A 19,013-nucleotide genomic window follows, 5' to 3' on the forward strand; every position below is an offset into this window, starting at 1 on the left:
CTGACCTCTGGTAACTTCTTGCCCTTAGACGTGCCGAGATCGGTCACGATTTTGTCCAGCTTGACCCCAAAGAGCAGCTTGCCTTTAAAAGGCAATCTAGCCAGGCGGGATTTAGAGGCGTGGTCAGCAGACCAATGTTTCAGCCAAAGCCACCGCCACGCAGAGACTGTCTGAGCCATGCCTTTAGCTGAGGCTCTCAAGACATCATACAGCAAGTCTGCCAAATAGGCTAAGCCCGATTCCAGGGCCGGCCAATCAGCCCTCAAGGAATGATCCGAGGGGGAAGCCCGCTGCACCATAGTCCGGCACGCCCTGGCCACATAGAAGCCGCAAACTGAGGCCTGCAAACTTAAAGCAGCCGCCTCCAATCTTCTGTCTTGGGCGTCCTTTAGGGCCGTGCCACCTTCCACCGGCAACGCCGTTTTCTTAGTCACCGCAGTGATTAAAGAATCCACGGTAGGCCACAGATAGGCCTCACGCTCACTCACAGCCAAAGGATAGAGGCGGGACATAGCCCTAGCCACTTTAAGGCTCGCTTCTGGGGCATCCCATTGAGCCGAAATTAAGGTGTGCATGGCATCATGCACGTGGAAGGTTCTAGGCGGGCGCTTCGTCCCCAGCATAATGGCAGAGCCAACAGGGGCTGAGGGAGAGACGTCCTCCGGAGAGGAAATCTTCAAAGTGTCCATGGCCTGTAACAACAGGTTGGGCAAATCCTCTGGGCTAAAAAGCCGCGCTGCAGAGGGGTCATCCGCTCCAACCGAGCGGGGATCCGTCTCCTCCAAGGAATCCGCAAAGGACCGTTGGGAGACCTCAGACACGCTGCCCTCATCTACATCGGAGGAGACAAATTCCTCCAAGGCCTGGGAATCAACCGGAGGGCGTTTGCCTCTGGGAACCTCAACCTCTTTACCAGACGAGGGAGCAGGGGCAGCGTTGTGCATGAGGAAGGCCTGATGCAGCAGCAAAACAAACTCGGGGGAGAAACCCCCCAGACTGTGCACTTCCGCAGCCTGGGCAACAGCCCTAGACGCACTCTCAACCGGCGCTCGAAATAGCGGGGGAGAGACATGCTGCGCATCCAAAATGGCATCCGGCGCGAAACTCCGCGAAGGAGCCGCGCGGGAAGAACGGCTCTTAACATTAGCCGGTTTTGTGCCGTCGCCCAAATTAAGGGCGTTCATGGCATTAATGTCTCCAACCTCAAGGGCGGCCCCCGAAGAAGCCGTCCGAGCCGCGTGGCCGGCCAAGATGGCGGAGGCGAGGAGCGGGGGATGGGCGTTTATGGCGGGAAAAACCGCCACGCCGGAGGAAGGACCGGGACATTCATCGGTCACTAAACTGTCACCCATCAAGGGCGAATCAGGCTGTAAAACCCCCGCATCCCCTCTAGAAGCGCTCCAGCGATCCGGGGAGCGACCCTTTGCGCCCTCGCCCTCCGACGCCATATGCCACGAGGAGAAGAATCGGGGAACCCCCTGCCCGCTAAAAAAAGGTAAAATTACCTGCTTGCCGCTCCGAGCTGTAACGAACTGGTGTCCCAGTGAGTAGCTGCAATGAACGTTTAAATAAACGTCAAAATAAACGCCTTTAAAGACGTTTAAAATTTTTTTTTTTTTTTTTTTTTTTTTTTAAACGGAGCCAGCGGGAGGGGGGAGAAAAGGAGGGACCTGGCACCACCAGGTTTGCACTTGCTCAAAAGAGCCCTCAACCCCAGGCCTCAACAAAACCTAAGGATTAGGCTTGGAGGCCTAGCCAGAGCTGCTGCTGTGTGTGACCACCACCTGCTGAGATAGAGAACATACTGAGGAGTTTCCGGCAGCACATGACCACATATAGGGAGGCAAAAGTTTGCTCTCTATCTCCACCTGCTGGTAGATGGACACAACCCACCAGTCTATGGATTGATCAGCTTGATGATATGGAATAGAGGATTAAGTGACTTGCCCAGAGTCACAAGGAGCTGCCTGTGCCGGGATTCAAACTCAGTTCCTCAGTTCCCCAGGACCAAAGTCCACAACCCTAACCACTAGGCCACTCCTCCACTCTGAAAGGCCAAGAGGCAACTTCTAGGTTTTCAACATCCAGGCCGTGAGAGCCAGAGACTGGAGGTTGGGATGCAGAAGCGACCCCTCGTTCTGGGTAATGAGGGTCGGAAAACAGCCCAATCTCCACGGTTCTTCGGAGGACAAGTCCAGAAGAAGAGGAAACCAGATCTGACGGGGCCAAAAAGGTGCTATCAGAATCATGGTTCCGCGGTCTTGCCTGAGTTTCAGCAGAGTCTTCCCTACTAAAGGTATGGGAGGATACGCATACAGAAGGCCTGTCCCCCAATGTAGGAGAAAGGCACCTGACGCTAGTCTGTCATGGGCCTGAAGTCTGGAACAGAATTGAGGGGCCTTGTGATTGGTCTGAGTGGCAAAAAGAGCCACCAAGGGAGTGCCCCACGCTCGGAAGATCTTGCGGACAACGTCCATGTTCAATGACCACTCGTGAGGTTGCATTATCCTGCTCGACCTGTCGGCCAGACTGTTCTTTACGTCTGCCAGATAAGTGGCTTGGAGAAACATGCCGTGACGGCGAGCCCAAAGCCACATCTGGATGGCTTTCTAACACAGAGGGCGAGATCCAGTGCCCCCCTGCTTGTTGGTGTATTACATTGCAACCTGATTGTCTGTCTGAATTAGGATAATATGATTGGACAGCCGGTCTCTGAAAGCCTTTAGAGCATTCCAGATCGCACATAATTCCAGGAGGTTGATCTGAAGACCTGTTCCCTGAAAAGACTAAACTCCTTGAGTACGAAGTCCATCTACATGAGCTCCCCACCCCAGGATGGATGCATCCGTCGTCAGCACTTTTTTGTGGCTGAGGAATTTGGAATGGACATCCCAAGGTCAGATTGAAGCAAATGGTCCACCACTGTAGGGAATTGCAAAAAAAATCGGTGGAAAGGTGGATGACATCCTCTAGATCCCCTGTAGCCTGACACCACTGGGAAGCTAGGGTCCCATTGAGCTGATCTCATATGTAGACATGCCATGGGAGTCACATGAACTGTGGAGGCCATGTGGCCCAGAAGCCTCAACATCTGCCGAGCTGTGATCTGATGAGATGTTCAAGCTGAGGACCCTATGGTCAGAAGATTATCCGTCCTTGCCTGGGGGAGATAAGCGTGAGACATCCATGTGTTCAACGGAGCTCCTAATGAATTCCAACTTCTGTACTGGAATCAGGTGGGACTTGGGATAATTTATGACAAACCCCAGCAGCTCGAGCAGTTGAACAGTAATCTGCATGGATCGTAGAACTCCTGCCTCCGAGGTGTTCTTCACCAGCCAATCGTCAAGATAAGGGAGCACATGCACTCCCAGTCTGCGTAGCGATGCTGCGACAACTGCCAAGCACTTTGAAAAGACCCTGGGTGCAGATGCTAGACCGAAGGGTAGTACACAGTATTGAAAGTGCTGATTTCCCAAGCAGAATCAAAGGTACTGCCTGTGAGTTGGGAGCACCAAGATGTGAGTATAGGCGTCAAAGTCCAGAGAGCATAACCAATCGTTTTCCTGAATCATGGGAAGAAGGGTACCCAGGGAAAGCATTCTGAACTTTTCTCGGAGCAGGAATTTGTTCAGGGGCCTTAGGTCTAGGATGGGACACATCCCCCGTTTTCTTTTGTACAAGGAAGTACCTGGAATAGAATCCCAGCCCTTCTTCCCCTGGTGGTACGGGTTCGACCGCATTGGCCTTTAGAAGGGCGGAGAGTTCCTCTGCAAGTACCTACTTGTGCTGGGAGCTGAAAGATTGCCATTATAGAATACTAGCTAAGTCCACAGTTTCACATCTAACTTCAGGCATCAGCGCTTATGCCATGTCAAAGGTTGGTATAGTGCCCACGTTTAACTGTCAGCAATTAAACACTTCCTTGTCATCAAGCAGATGCAGCCATTACAGATGGGTTGTGTCCATCAACCAGCAGAGGGAGATAGAGAGCACACTTTTTTCAGTGCCTCATACCAGCTTGCTCCACTGTCTCTCCTCAGTATTCTCTATCTCCCCTAGCAGAGTGGCTGCAGCTTCTTCAAGCTCCATCTAAAATCTGCCTGGAGGTTGCTCCTGTGCTTTTGCCAGTTGTTAGCAGGGGTGTTGGAGGCTATATAGCAGCTTCACTTTAAAGGCACATATGTTCGCCCTTTCCCTGCCTTACCCATACCTCCGTGGATGTGGACACATTGCTTAGCTTTCCCTGTCCTTCCCCACCAACAGTGGATGCAGGCACATAGGTTCGCCCTTTCCCTGCCTTTCCCACTCACCTGAGCCTCCGGAGTTCTATTTACCTCTGCTTTCCTCACAGCGTTAAAAAAAAAAAAAAAAGGAACAGAGGTTTTTCCTTGCCTTTTTCTGTGGGACCGGAGCTGTGATACTCGGTCCAGTGAGATAAGAGTGTTTTCTGACTCCTCCGGGGTAGGCCCGCGATCGGGGCGATTTGGCGCGAACTGCCATTTTGAATTTTACAGCCGTTTTCGGCGATGGCTGCGGAGACAGTAAAGCGCTGTTCCAAGTGTGGCAAGCGCAGATCAGCAGCGGGGCTCTGTAAATCGTGCTGTACAGACATTAGAGCTGGCCCGAGCATGGCGACGATTCTTCGCGCTCTGAGCTGGCAGCGGGCGCCATTTTGAATTTACCACATGGCGCGACCTCCGCTGAGTCGGAGAGTCCTGAGCCCGGGGGGAGGCCTCGGAGTGAGGCTGATATGGGAGCTACTAGCCCCGGCAGAGATCCGGGTGCCCAGGGTGAGTTTTTCTCCCCTGATTTTGTCTTATTAATGCATAAAGCATACATGCTTAAAAGAGCTCTCCCACAAAGCCCGGCACGGGCCTCTTCTAATGCCCCCCCGGTGGATTCTAGCCTGGGTATGCCCTCTGAGGCGTTACTCCCTGATAATTGGCAGAATATGAAGCGCAGAAGGGCTCATTCCCCTTCAGAGAGTGCTGCACCTCCTTCTCCCCCCCCCCCCCCCCCCGCGCCGTGGTCGGGCTGCGAGGATTCGGAGGACTCTGGCAGGCCTTCATGGTCTGAGGAGCCAGAGTCTGGTGCAGAAGTGACTCAGGATCTGGACGATCCCTCCGCGGTGAGGATTTTCCACCGTGATGAGCTGCCAGCGCTTATTTCTGATGCCCTGCAGGCTCTCTCTATTGAGGACCCTGCCAGTGGCACAGCCTCCTCTGTGAATCCTAGGATGGCTAGTACCAAAAAGCCTGCTCGAGCCTTTCCTTTGCATGACTCCATCCAAGAGCTTATTTCGGCTCAATGGGCTGACCCCGAGGGACCTTTGAAAGTTTCCAGGGCTATGGGGCAATTATACCTTCTGAGTGAGGAGCATATGGAAAGAATAGAAAACAAAAATGAGAATATTATAGTGCCTTTATATCACTCCATGGTGTGACCGCACCTCAAATACTGTGGGCAATTCTGGTCACGGCATCTCAAAAAAGACATAGCAGAATTAGAAAAAGTACAGAGAAGGGCGACGAAAATGATAAAGGGGATGGGACGACTTCCCTATGTGGAAAGGCTAAATCAGCTAGGGCTTTTCAGCTTCTTCCTCTATATCATCAGCAAAATTCGCCCCTTCCTCTCTGAACACACCACTCAAACTCTCATCCACTCTCTCATTACCTCTCGCCTTGACTACTGCAACCTACTCCTCACCGGCCTCCCACTTAACCATCTATCTCCCCTTCAATCCGTTCAGAACTCTGCAGTGCGTCTTATCTTCCGCCTTGACTGATATGCTCATATCACCCCTCTCCTCAAGTCTCTTCACTGGCTCCCGATCAGGTACCGCATACAGTTCAAGCTTCTCCTACTAACCTACAAATGCACGCGATCTGCAGCCCCTCAATACCTCTCTACCCTCATCTCCCCTTACACTCCTACCCGTAACCTCTGCTCACAGGACAAATCCCTCCTCTCAGTACCCTTCTCCACCACCGCCAACTCCAGGCTCCGTCCTTTCTGCCTCACCTCACCCTATGCTTGGAATAAACTCCCTGAGCCCATTCGCCAGGCCCCCTCCCTGCCCATCTTCAAATCCTTGCTCAAAGCCCACCTCTTCAATGTCGCCTTCAGCACCTAACCATCCGCACCACCATTTAGGAAATCTAGACTGGCCCAATTTGATTGACTGCACTTTTTGTCCTTTAGATTGTAAGCTCCTTTGAGCAGGGACTGTCCTTCTTTGTTAAATTGTACAGCGCTGCGTAACCCCGGCAGCGCTTTAGAAATGTTAAGTAGTAGTAGTAGTAGTTGCTATGCCTAAAGTGGAGGCCCTAGTCACAGCTGTGACAAAGAGAACTACCCTCCCTGTTGAAGGAGGTGTTGCCCTGAAGGATATTCAAGACCGTAGACTGGAATCAGCACTTAAACGGTCATTTGAAATTGCAGAACTCATTATTCGGGCGTCTGCATGCAGTTGTTATGCTGCTAGAGCCTGCCTGGCTTGGTTGCAACAGGAAGTGGAAAAGCCCGGTGATGGAGCGGAGCCCTTTTCAGATGTGGCTCCGTGGATGGAGTCGGCCTTGTCCTTTCTTGGCTGACGCCCTTTATGATATTGTCAGAGCTTCGGCTAAATACATGGCAGTAGCAGTGGCGGCTCGCCATCTTCTTTGGCTACGGCATTGGGCGGCGGACATGGCCTCTAAGCAAAGGTTGGTGAAGTTGCCCTTTCAAGGCCTTCTCCTGTTTGGTGAGGAGTTGGAGAAAATTGTGAAGGGCCTGGGTGAGGCTAAACCCCAGCGCTTGCCCAAAGATAGGCCTCGGCCTTCCTCTAAGGGTGCAGCGGTCCACTCCTCTTACAGACCTCGCTTCCGTGAAGCTCGAAGGTACCGCCCGGGGCGTTCTGCTGGGTTCTCTTCTCGTGCCCGTTTTCAGCAGAGGAACTCCTTTCGCTCAGACAAACGTTCCACAGCCACTGGCTCAAGGCCTGGAGTTCAGGGGCAACCCTCTCAATGATGGTGCGCCGGCCCTCTCCTCGAGTCCTGTCATTGGAGGACGTCTTTCCCTCTTTGCCGAGGAGTGGGCCAACATTTCCTCAGATCAGTGGGTCTTGGACCTGATTAGAGACGGTTACAGAATAGAATTCGACGCCCCTGTAAGAGACGTGTTTGTGGAGTCCCGATGTGGTTCTGCCGCCAAACGGGCGGTGGTAGAGGAGACTTTACAAGGTCTGATCAGATAGGGGCCGTGTCCCCGGTACCTCCCGCCGAACACGGCTACGGCTGCGGCTGCTACTCCATCTACTTTGTGGTGCCGCGAAAAGGAGGGTCTTTTCGCCCTATTCTGGACTTAAAAGAATTAAACAAGTCCCTGAAAGTGCGGCATTTTCACATGGAAACCCTGCGCTCCGTCATTGCAGCGGTACAGCCAGGAGAGTTTCTCACGTCTCTGGACCTAAAAGAAGCTTACTTGCACATTCCAATTTGGCCCCCGCAGCAGACGTTTCTGAGGTTTGCGGTGATGGGAAAGCATTTCCAGTTCCAGGCCTTGCCTTTTGGCCTCGCCACAGCTCCCCGCACCTTTTCAAAGGTTATGGTGGTAGTAGCTGCCTTTCTAAGGCGAGAGGGTATTCGGGTTCACCCGTACCTGGACGACTGGCTCATTCGAGCAAACTCTGCTGCAGAGAGTCAGCATGTAACAGCCAGAGTGGTCTCAGTACTTCAATCTCTGGGCTGGGTCGTCAATTTGGCCAAAAGTCACCTGACCCCCTCGCAGTCTCTAGAATATTTGGGGGCCAGGTTCAACACAGCCTCAGGGTATGTGTACCTACCCGAGCAAAGGCGGTGCAAGCTTCAGAATCAGGTCCGTCTGCTCCTGAGGATGCCCCGCCCGCGAGCTTGGGACATTGTCCAGCTACTTGGATCGATGACGGCCACCATGGAACTGGTGCCCTGGGCGAGAGCGCACCTGAGACCTCTACAGTTTGCTCTACTCCAAAGATGGTCTCCAGTATCTCAGGATTACCAATGCAGACTCTCTTGGCTCCCTGCGGCCTGACTCAGCATGGAGTGGTGGCTGTCAGACAGCATACTGCGGCGAGGAATGCCGCTGGCGCTCCCCGATTGGTGCCTAGTGGTGACAGATGCCAGTCTGAAAGGCTGGGGCGCACATTGCAAGGGGAAGCATGCCCAGGGTCTATGGACACCCGAGGAGTCAGAGTGATCCATCAACCGCCTAGAGTTGAAAGCAGTGTTTCAGGCGCTTCTGGCCTTTCAAGTGACCCTGGAAGGATTGGCTGTCAGAGTGATGTCGGACAACATGACAGCAGTGGCCTACATAAATCGACAAGGCGGCACTCAGTGCAGAGCTCTAGCCGCGCAGGCCGAACAAATTTGCCACTGGGCCGAGCTGCATCTACAGTTTCTGTCAGCAGCTCACATTGCAGGTCAGAGCAACGTGCAAGCCGATTATCTAAGCAGGCATGAGATCAATCCAGCAGAGTGGGAACTTGCAGACGAAGTGTTCCTGCAGATATGTGCCAAGTGGGGCAAGCCCGTGATGGATCTTATGGCGACAAGCTCCAATGCCAAAGTCCCGTGCTTCTTCAGCAGACGGAGAGATCCTCGCACGGCGGGGTTGGATGCCTTGGCTCAACTCTGGCCTCCGGGCCTACTGTATGTGTTCCCTCCATGGCCCTTGATAGGGCGAGTGCTCCTGCGGATTCGGCTGCATCCAGGAGAAGTGGTTCTCGTTGCCCCGGATTGGCCCAGGAGGCCTTGGTATGCGGACCTCCGACAGATGCTCGTAGAGGATCCCCTTCAGTTACTTCTGGTTCCCAACCTGTTGTCACAGGGTCCGGTGACCATGGAGGACGCCGGCCGATTTGGTCTTATGGCCTGGCGATTGAGAGGGTGCAATTGAGAGGCAGAGGCTATTCCAATAAAGTAATTACCACTCTCATGCAAGCCCGCAAGCGTTCCACTTCCGTGGCTTATGCCAGGGTTTGGTGCCAGTTTGAAGTCTGGGGTGCTTCCAGAGAGATCACACCCCTTCGGGCTCCTGTCTCGCCGATTCTGGACTTTTTGCAGGATGGTGTACAAAAAGGCTTGACCTATAATTCCCTGCAGGTGCAAGTGGCAGCACTGGCCTCCCTGCGTGGCAAGGTTGAAGGCGTGTCTTTAGCTGCTCATCCGGATGTGGCAAGGTTTCTTAGAGGGGTGCTTCGGCTCCGTCCTCCCGTGCGTGCACCTTGTCCAGCTTGGAACCTGGGGCTAGTTCTGAAAGCCCTTCAGGGTGCTCCCTTTGAACCGCTTCGGCATGTTTCAGAGAAAGATTTGACACTGAAGGCCGTCTTGTTAGTGGTCATTACTTCGGCGAGACGGGTGTCAGAGCTCCAGGCGCTGTCCTGTAGAGACCCTTTTCTGCAGTTTTCAGAGTCCGGGGTCACGGTTCGGACCGTGCCTTCCTTCTTGCCTAAGGTGGTTTCAGCGTTTCACCTAAACCAACCTATTTTCTTGCCCTCCTTTGTCGAGGAGGCGTTTCCAGAATCGTTTGGGCAATTGCACCTGTTGGACGTGCGCAGTACTCTGCTGCAGTATCTGCGAGTTACTAACTCTTTCAGGACCTCTGATCATCTGTTTGTTTTGCTATCAGGTCCTCGCAGAGGGTCTCCAGCGTCTAAAGCCACTATTGCCCGCTGGCTTAAAGAATCTATCTTTTCAGCTTATTTGCTTGCTTGCCGGCCGGCCGGCCTCCGCCTGATGCCTTTAAGGTGCATTCCACTAGAGGAATTTCCTCTTCTTGGGCTGGAATTGGAGCACTCTCTCTTCAAGAGATTTGTAGTGCAGCAACATGGGCTTCTAAGCTCTCTTTTGCCCGACATTACAGGCTGGATGTGGCTGCCAGGAGGGACGCACATTTTGGAGCGCAAGTGCTGGCGCGTGGTGTGGCTTGTTCCCACCCTATCTAGGGATTGCTTTGATACATCCCATCTGTAATGGCTGCATCTGCTTGATGACACGGAAGGGAAAATTAGGTTCTTACCGTGATAATTTTCTTTCCTTTAGTCATAGCAGATGCAGCCATGATCCCTCCCTGTCTGATGCTATCTGCTGTAAATCTATTTCAGATTCTGTTTGTGTTTCCTGGAGATTCCGTCCTTGGGAGAAAGTCGGAAAACAGTCTTCAGGATTCTTGTTCAATTAAAGGAGGATGACTTAATTCCCTCCAGTTATGTCTCAGTGGAGGATCAGTTTATGCCCTCCGGGAGGATGAGTTTATTCCCTCCAGTTATGTCTCAGTGGAGGATGAGTTTATGCCCTCCGGGAGGATGTTTCATTCCCTCCATTCTGAGTTAATGCCCTTTGTTGTAGGGCCATCGTTTGCTGTGAGGAAAGCTCATGTTATTCCCATTGCGGTTTGCCATACTGCTTTGGAAGCTTCAAATACTGAAGAGAGGCAGTGGATCAAGCTGGTATGAGGCACTGAAAAAGTGTGCTCTCTATCTCCCTCTGCTGGTTGATGGACACAACCCATCTGTAATGGCTGCATCTGCTATGACTAAAGGAAAGAAAATTATCACGGTAAGAACCTAATTTTCCCATACCTCTAACACAAGTTTCTAACTCCTAGGCACGCCCTTGACATGCCCATGCCCCTCCCATCATCCACACCCCTTAGAATTTGCAAGCACAACTTCTAGAATTACTAACTGGTGCCAATTAGGGTTAGGTTTTATTTACTTATTAACCGCTTATACCTAAGCAGTGTACAAAGTTACATTCATCAACATGATAAAATCTAAAATCAACTCAAAATATCAAAACAAATATTCACATACATAACACACCAATTTAAGCCAATAATTGGCTGTGAACGCCAATTAATAGCCAGTTATTAAACTGTGCACACAACTGCCCTTATTCTATAAAATTATGCACCCAAATTTGTGCACTAAGCAAATTTGGGCGCACAAGTTTATAGAATTAGGGGGTATATGGTCAAGTCAGTAATTCAGATACCAGGAACTGCTACATATGGTTGCGTGAACAATGCCATGTGTCTAAGAATTCTTAGACGAAAACACAGAAGAACAAGCTTTCACAAGTCTCAAAGAACACCAAACACAGAGAGAAGGTGACCAACCAAAAACAAGAAGAAACTCTATATTTTCAAAGTTCTTTATTTTCAGCTTGCAAGACATGACATGGGCCATGTTTCGGCCACTAAGCCTGCATCAGGGGGTCTACAATAAAACCATATAAACACAATCTAAAACTAAAATTCACAAACATAAAAATGGCCATGCATAAAAATCAATATAAATAAAAGAAAATCTGCCATGAAGCAGTAAGAGGTTGCATATGATGTTTAGTTGTTTTTACTTTATCATTCACTGTCCTTATTTATGTCACACTATTTATTACTAGACATTTCACTCAAGTTTGTAAGGGCTTTTTCACTTTTGTGGTGCATTTTGTATTAGTGGTAGAAGACTAAATATACAGTGAAGGACTAAAATCAAAACTTATCTCATACCAGTAAACAAAGAGAAAAATCGCAGCCAAAGCTGGCTCTCAAACTGATGTAGTGTCAGGTTCTCAGGTTCAGAGCCCGCAGGGCCGGGCTCTGGAGCAAACGTGAGCCCTTGGGCTGCTGCCGAGGAGCGACAGCAGCAGGCAAAACCCACCAACCAACACTGGGCAAGCACACCGGCAGGGACTGCAGGCACTGCCCAGCAAACCGGAACACATGGACTGGAATCCCCTGGACTGGAGGACACAGGACTGGAACACTGGACTGCAGCACACCAGACTGGTCCACACAGCTTCACCTGCACTTAGCTACTAAGCCCCCCAGGAGTTGAGCTCCTGGGTTCGAGTAGCCGGCAGGACTTACTGGATACCGGATGACACAGGGACCAGGACTGGAAACAGAAGTACTCCTAAACCTAAACTGATCTACGTGCTCCCAAGCCCTAAACCAGCAGGAGTGTTCCTAACAATAAACTGACAAAAGGACTTCCTAAGCCCTATACTAAACAGGAGCTCCTAAGCCCTGCTCAAGAAAAGGACTTCCTAAGCCCTAAACTAACAGAGCAGGGAACTAAACACAAAGCTAACACAGGTGCTACTAAGCACCAAGCTACAAGCAGAGCTCTACACTAACAAGCTAAACACAAAACTAACAAGCTACCTAAGCACTGCTCTAGCAAGCTAGATACAAAACTGCCAAAGGTGCTTCCTAAGCACTACTCTGGCAAGCAACCAGAAGAGCTCCTAGCACTAAAAGGGAAGCCAGGGGAGCCACAAGGAAAAAGCAGGGAAGCTAACACATAAGCCAAAAGTGCTTCTAAAGCACCAAACACCAACAGCAAAGACTGCAATGCTCCCAATAGCACAAACACCAGAAGTACTTCTAACAGCAAACTCTGCAGTGTTCCTAACAACACCAAACCCTGAAGTACTTCTAACAGTCACAGAGCTTCCAAAGCCCTACACACAGCAATGCTTCCAAAACCAAGAGGGAAAAGCAGGGGAACCATAAGGGAAAAGCAGGAAAGCTAAACACACAGTCACCAGTGCACACTGCACTAACACTAACCTGGCCCTTAGCAAAAGCAAGCAGGGAAACTAGACACAAAGTCAGAAGTGCACACTGCACCACTCTACCTAAAGCAAACACCACCGTTGCAAAGGCTCTGAAGGAAACAACACACCACTTCCTTATCAAGGCCCTCCCTGATGATGTCACACTCCCTAGACCTAGGCAAAAGCACACTGACCCAGAGAGGGCCAACCCACAAAAAATGCAACACCGTGAAGCACTTGAAGCCAGTACACCCAAAGAGAGGTAGAGCTAACTCCGTCCACACACACAGCTGTAGTAAAGTGAAACAATTAGCTCCATGCTGCTGGAAGCTGCCAGCACAGAGAGACAGAGCCAGCTCAGAAAGGACAGACAAAAGAAACAGAAGCCAGCTAAGAAGCTGACCCCCAGGAAAGAGGTAAGTTTGAGAGGGGTTCTGATCCCAATCATAACACGTAGAAGATCAAAACACTAGTTTGGTAAAGGTGATCTTGCAGATTACACAAGCTTCTATGCAAAGAATTACAGTTACCATCTAAATAAATCCTGCTCAAGGAAAGTACAGAAAAAAAATCCAGGAAAGCTTAACACTTTGATGGCGTATCTCCACGCCTAGCTCTGCATTAGTAGTACATGGCATTGCACATGAAAATTAAATACAGTGCATCTAAATATGACATCATATGAAATAAAAATAAGATAATTGCCCAAACCACTGATAAAAATGGATATATGGCAAACACCCAATATATATAGCATATGCTCCAAAAGGATACCGCAAATAGAACTTAGAACAATGTTATGTAAATGAAGAGCAGATGATAGTACTGGGAAACCCACACCATTAAGGCATTAGTAAAGAACACCACAAAATTGGCAAAACACACCACAAAAGTGAAAACAGCCCCTACAAACGTGAGTGAAGGGTCTAGTAATAAATAGCGTGACATCAATAAAGACAGTGAATGATAAAATGAAAACAACTGAAATATCATATGTAACCCCTTTTACTACATCATGGCAGATTTTATATTATTTCTATTGATTTTTAAACATGGTCGTTTTTATGTTTGTGAATCTTGATCTTAGAATGTTTATATGGTTTTATTGTCGACTCCTGATGCAGGCCTAGTGGCCTAAACACAGCCCATATCGAGTCTTGGATGTTGAAAATAAAGAACTTTGAACATACAGAGTGTTGTCTTATGTTAGTAACCTTCACTGAGTGTTTGGTGTTCTAACAATTCTTATCCACACTGCATTTCTTTCTTATGCAAAATAACTTACATTTTTCTTAATTCATAAAAAATATGCCTACAAGTTAAACACTTACCAAGAATTTCATCAAATATCTTATATAATCCAGGTACAAATGTAATATCTCTACAATTCAATCCTACATCTTCATCATATACCCACATTGCCTAAACAAAACAAAGAATTAAAATCAATTTTTTTTTACTCAAAACATAGCTTTTACTTTAGTTATATGAAAAGGATCACATTTATGGTACATCATGACTGACAAAAATTGCACATAAAAATGTAAAGGACTTTTGGAAGGAATTATTTTAGTAAGATGCAATCTTCTATTTCCACAATACAAAAGAGACACCAATAAATCTGGGTATAAAAAGGATTAGTTGTATTACTTCAAATCAATTTACTGTTTAAATTAATATAACGAGCATTTATATTCCACTTAACCAATAACAGCTCTTGGCGGTTACAACAAAAAACGAACATACAAACAGTATCCAAGAAAAAATAAATATACATCCCTTTTAAAATAAAAGAATTAAGCGAATAGAAAGTATTTTTGAATTGGGTTTAAATAGCCATGTTTTGACAGCACACTTAAAATTGATATAGTTTAACAATATTCAATGGCAAAGGGTCCCACAATTTACAGCCTTTTCCCAAAAAAGTTGAATTAAAAGTCCTCTTCAGTCTTGACTAACTGGTATCATTATGATCAGGTTCAACATTACATTGCTACTTTGGATGCTGATTTGTTGAAGGAGGATGTGGTAGACATGCTGAAAAACATTACTTCTATCTAGTCGAACTATGACTAGTCCATAATTTCACCAAGTCACTTTGTGGGGTCTTGCCCCTGAATGAGACTGAGAATTTGACCTCTCTTTGGAATGTGGAACTTTCACCTACAGAGCAAATAACAGGGGATGATTGTGTTTCTTGATGAAAAATCTTTAAAAGTTTACTCACTCAGCGAGGTTACAAGAACAGCCATATAAATTTCTTTTGAGACTTTATATTTCCCCACACCAAGCTTGCCTAGCTAAAATAGCAGACATGGCTGCCTGTTGTAAATGTGGAGTTTCTTCTGCATCACTGATACATATGTTTTGGACTTGCAGACTTCGAGTCTTTTAGGAGAATATTCTAAATTTTGAGTCCACTTCTTGGAAAGCACATGCCTTGTTGTTTTCTAACTTCATCTCATTGGACTATGTAAAGGTGCAAATTTAAATCTCCATAAGGCCTCTTTTTTTTGGCCAGAAAATGTATATTACTTCAATGGAGGAACCATGAGGCACCAAACCGGAAACCTTCCTCAACGATGGAAAAAAAAAAAGAAAAAGAAAAGTCTGAACAGAACTAATAATTTATAACAAATTGAAACTCAAATTCATTGTTTTTCAGGTCTGTGCCCATTTCTCCATGTGCATGTCACATCATCATATCTAAGCAGGAACAAAAACATACACAGCAAAGAAAAAGTTGCCAGGGAGGGATCCTGGATTCACAAAGCCAACTGTGCCCTAACAGCATGGGCATGTAACGACTCCAGCGCTATCCGGCCACATAACAGGAATGCAGAGGAAAATCACAAACTATCTAGAAATAGTAGGTTTAAAAGCCACGGTGGGGACCCGAAAGGAGCATGAACAAATGGTCTGTCTGCCAAAATTCATTAGACATCCATAAGCTGCGGAAAAGAACTCGACGCACATCCAACAAACGAAGATTCCCAAAATCCAAGGGATAATTCTCTCGAAAGGAAGAGGAAAAAAAGAGGCTGATTAAGATGAAAAGCCGAGCTGACCACTGGCAAAAAGGAGGGCAAAGTGACACCCAATTCCGAAAACTGCAAGAAAGGATCCCGACACGAGAGGGTTTGAATCTCAAACCTACAAGCCGACGCCATAGCCACCAAAAACACCGCCTACAAGGTTAGGTCATCCAAAGCCTTACATAAAAGCTCAAAAGGCAGCACTTGCAACACCCTGAGGACTAAATTAAAGTTCCAAGTCGGACAAGGCCAACGCAAAAGAGGGCGCAGATGAAGCACCCTGCGCAAAAACCGCACCATGTCCGGATGAGCAGCCAGGGAAGTACCAGACACTCGGTCCCAAAAACAAGTCAGGGCTGCAACCTGAACTCAAAGCAAAATTATAGGCTAGCCCTTTCTGTAAGTCATCCTGCAAAAAGGCCAAGAGCTAAGCCACAGACACCTGAAAGGGAAACCAAGCGTGGGCCTCACACCACACAACAAAATGCACCAAACACAGGCATATGCCACTGAGGTACACCACTTACAAGCTTGCAACAAAGTAGTTATCACCACCTCCAAATAGCCCTTTTTCCTCAACACGCCCACACAAGAGCCAGGCCGTAAGACCAAAGTGGCAGCTCTATCTTAACCAGCCCCTGATGAAGTAGTCCAGGAAGACACGGGAGCCAATGGGGCATTTCCATGAGAAGCTGCACCAAGTCCGCACACCAAGGGCGCTGAGGACAAACCAGAGCCACCAGAATGACCCGACCTGGGTACTACCAGATCAAGGGCCACAGGGGAAAAATATACAGAAATATGTCCTCTGGCCAAAGTAGAAGGGTGTCTAGACTGGCGAACCTGGGCTCCTTTCTTCTGCTTAAGACAGGCACCTTGGCGTTCACCTGGGTTACCATGAGATCCATCGATGGAGTGCCTCATTTCCAGCAAATCAAGCGAAATACCTCCGCAGACAGTTCCCATTCCACTGGTTCCAGGATATAAGGACTGAGAAAATCCACCTGCACATTGCACTGTCCCACAATGTGTGCTGCCGACATAGAAGGTGAGCTTCTGCCCACGAGTGCAGCTCTGACAATTGATATAAGCTACCACCGTTGTGTTGTCCGAAAATACACAAGCCTCTTTGCCCATCAACAAGGTCTGAAACACCTGTAAGGCGTTCACAACCACCCAAAGCTCCAAGCAATCGATCGATCAAGCTGCTTTTACGACCACCCAAAGCTCCAGGCGATTGATCGGCCAAGCTGATTTTATCACCAACCAAATTCCCTGCGCATAGCGGCAAAGACAATGAGCTCCCCAACCGGACAGACTGGCACCTGTGACAACTACCCACTGCGGAACGGGGCTGCAAAAGACATGCCCTTCCACATCGAGCCTGTTAAGCCACCATGTCATACTGTGCCGTGCCCAGAAAAGCCACGGCAGCTGCCGTTGATAATCCTGAGAAACCAGCAACCATCTGCTCCAAAGGAAGAACTGAAGTGGCTGCATGTGAGCACTGACCCACGGTACTACCTCCAGGGTCACTGCCATGGAGCCCAAGACCTGAACGTAGTTCCAGGCCCAGGAACTCGACAACCACAGAAGATTGGAAATCTGAGAACAGAGCTTGACCATCTGCTCCTCTGACAGGAAGACACGTCCCAGAGCTGTGTCGAAGTGAGCCCCCAAGTAGTCCAACTGTTGAGAAGGCACTAAATGGCTCTTGGGGAGGTTGATAACCCAGCCCAAAGATTGCAACAGCACAATGACCCGGTCGGTGGCCCTTCGACTCTCCAGTATAGAGTCCGCTTGTATCAACTCTGATCCCTTCCTTCCGCAGGTATGCTTCTACTACCGCCATGATGTTGGAAAACATCTGCAGAGCAGTAGAGAGGCCATAGGGCAGCACCCAGAACTGGAAATAATGGCTCAGAATGGCAAAACCCAGAAAACACTGATATGGAGGCCAAATAAGGGTATTAAGATACACCTCCTTGAAATCCAAAGCAGTCAGATACTCTCCCGGCTGAACTGCCACAACAGACCACAACGTTTCAATGCAAAAATGTCGGTCTCTCAAAAACTGGTTTACCTTGCGGAGATCGAAGATAGGCCGAAAGGAGCCTCCTTTGCAAAGTACCACAAAATAAATGAAATACCATTCCATCCGTGCCTCAAGAAGTAGGACAGACACCACTGCCCCAAGATCCAACAGGGAGCGAAGAGTGGCCTTGATTGTCGCCTGTTTGAAGGTGGAAATGCAGCCGGACTCCAAAAATGCATCGTCTACAGGTGAAGCAAATTCTACCTTGTAACCGTCTCTGACAATATCCAAGACTCATTTGTCTGACATAATTCTAGTCCATTCTTCGTACAAGAGAGTCAACCAACCACCTACGTTGTTTATCATTGAGTAGAACGTCCTGTCGTTCCTGGACACAAGGAAGAGACTGCAGATCATTTATCTCCTCAAAAGGGATAACGTTGCTGGAAACGGCCCCACTGAAATTTAGTCACAGGACTGGGGCGATAACTTCAAACCTCTCGTAGGCGAGGTTGCGCAGGTCCAGTCAGAGAAGCTGGTCTAACTCTGTCCTCCAGGAGGCGTTGATCTTTGGAGTCACCCAAATCCTTGACAATCTTTTCCAAATCTTCTCCAAAATAAAACTTGCTCCAAAAAGGCAACCAAGTGAGCCATTGCTTAGACACCAAGTCCACCGCCAAATGGCGTAGCCATAACAACCAGTAGGAAGAAACCACCAGTGCCATCTGCTTTGCCGAACTCCGGACCAGGTCATAGAGGAAGTCAGCTAGATAAGCTAAGCCTGATTCCATGTGGGAGGCAACAGACAAACCCTTGTCCAGTTATTGCTCATGAGCCTGCTGCAGCCAACTGAGGCACACCCTGGCTACATAAGAGCTACAAATTGTGGCCTGAAGAGCCAATGCAAACACCTCAAAGATATGCTTCAGAGGGGCCTTCAGGCAACAATATGCATGTCTTTGACAGTCATATCTCCTTCCACCGGGAGTGTAGTCTTCTTGGTGACTGCCATCACCAAAGCATCCAGAGTAGGGAGTACAAACTTGTCCGCTTCGTCAGAAACCAACGGATAAATGCAAGACATCGCCTTGGACACCTTGAGGGACTCCTCAGGGTCTGACCACCAAGCTGTAATCAGCTCCTCTATGGCACCGTGGACAGAGAAAGCCTTAGAAGGCTTCCGCGTGCTGGTCATTTTAAGGTTGATCAAGGAGGAAGCCTGCGCCTCAGGATCAGTTATAGTAAGGCTGCCAAGGCATTAGATATAAGAGAAGGAAGCTCATCCTTATGGAAAACTTGGATGGCAGTAGGATAATGAAGCTTCTCCTGCAACTCATCTACCTTTGAGGTGCGGAG

At 48.7% G+C, this 19,013-nt stretch overlaps 1 protein-coding gene across 1 annotated transcript in view; it reads right to left on the bottom strand.

Annotated features, from left to right (window-relative positions):
- LOC115475052 (DNA topoisomerase 2-beta-like) overlaps positions 1-19,013 on the bottom strand; it is a 91,172-nt gene that overhangs the window by 10,219 nt on the left and 61,940 nt on the right. The window contains exon 3 of the mRNA XM_030210817.1: positions 13,919-14,009. Within this exon, the coding sequence (XP_030066677.1) occupies positions 13,919-14,009 (91 nt within the window). The remainder of the gene's footprint in view (positions 1-13,918; positions 14,010-19,013) is intronic.

Source organism: Microcaecilia unicolor, chromosome 1 (genome assembly GCF_901765095.1).
Source record: "Microcaecilia unicolor chromosome 1, aMicUni1.1, whole genome shotgun sequence".
In the NCBI taxonomy this organism is placed as follows: Eukaryota; Metazoa; Chordata; class Amphibia; order Gymnophiona; family Siphonopidae; genus Microcaecilia; species Microcaecilia unicolor.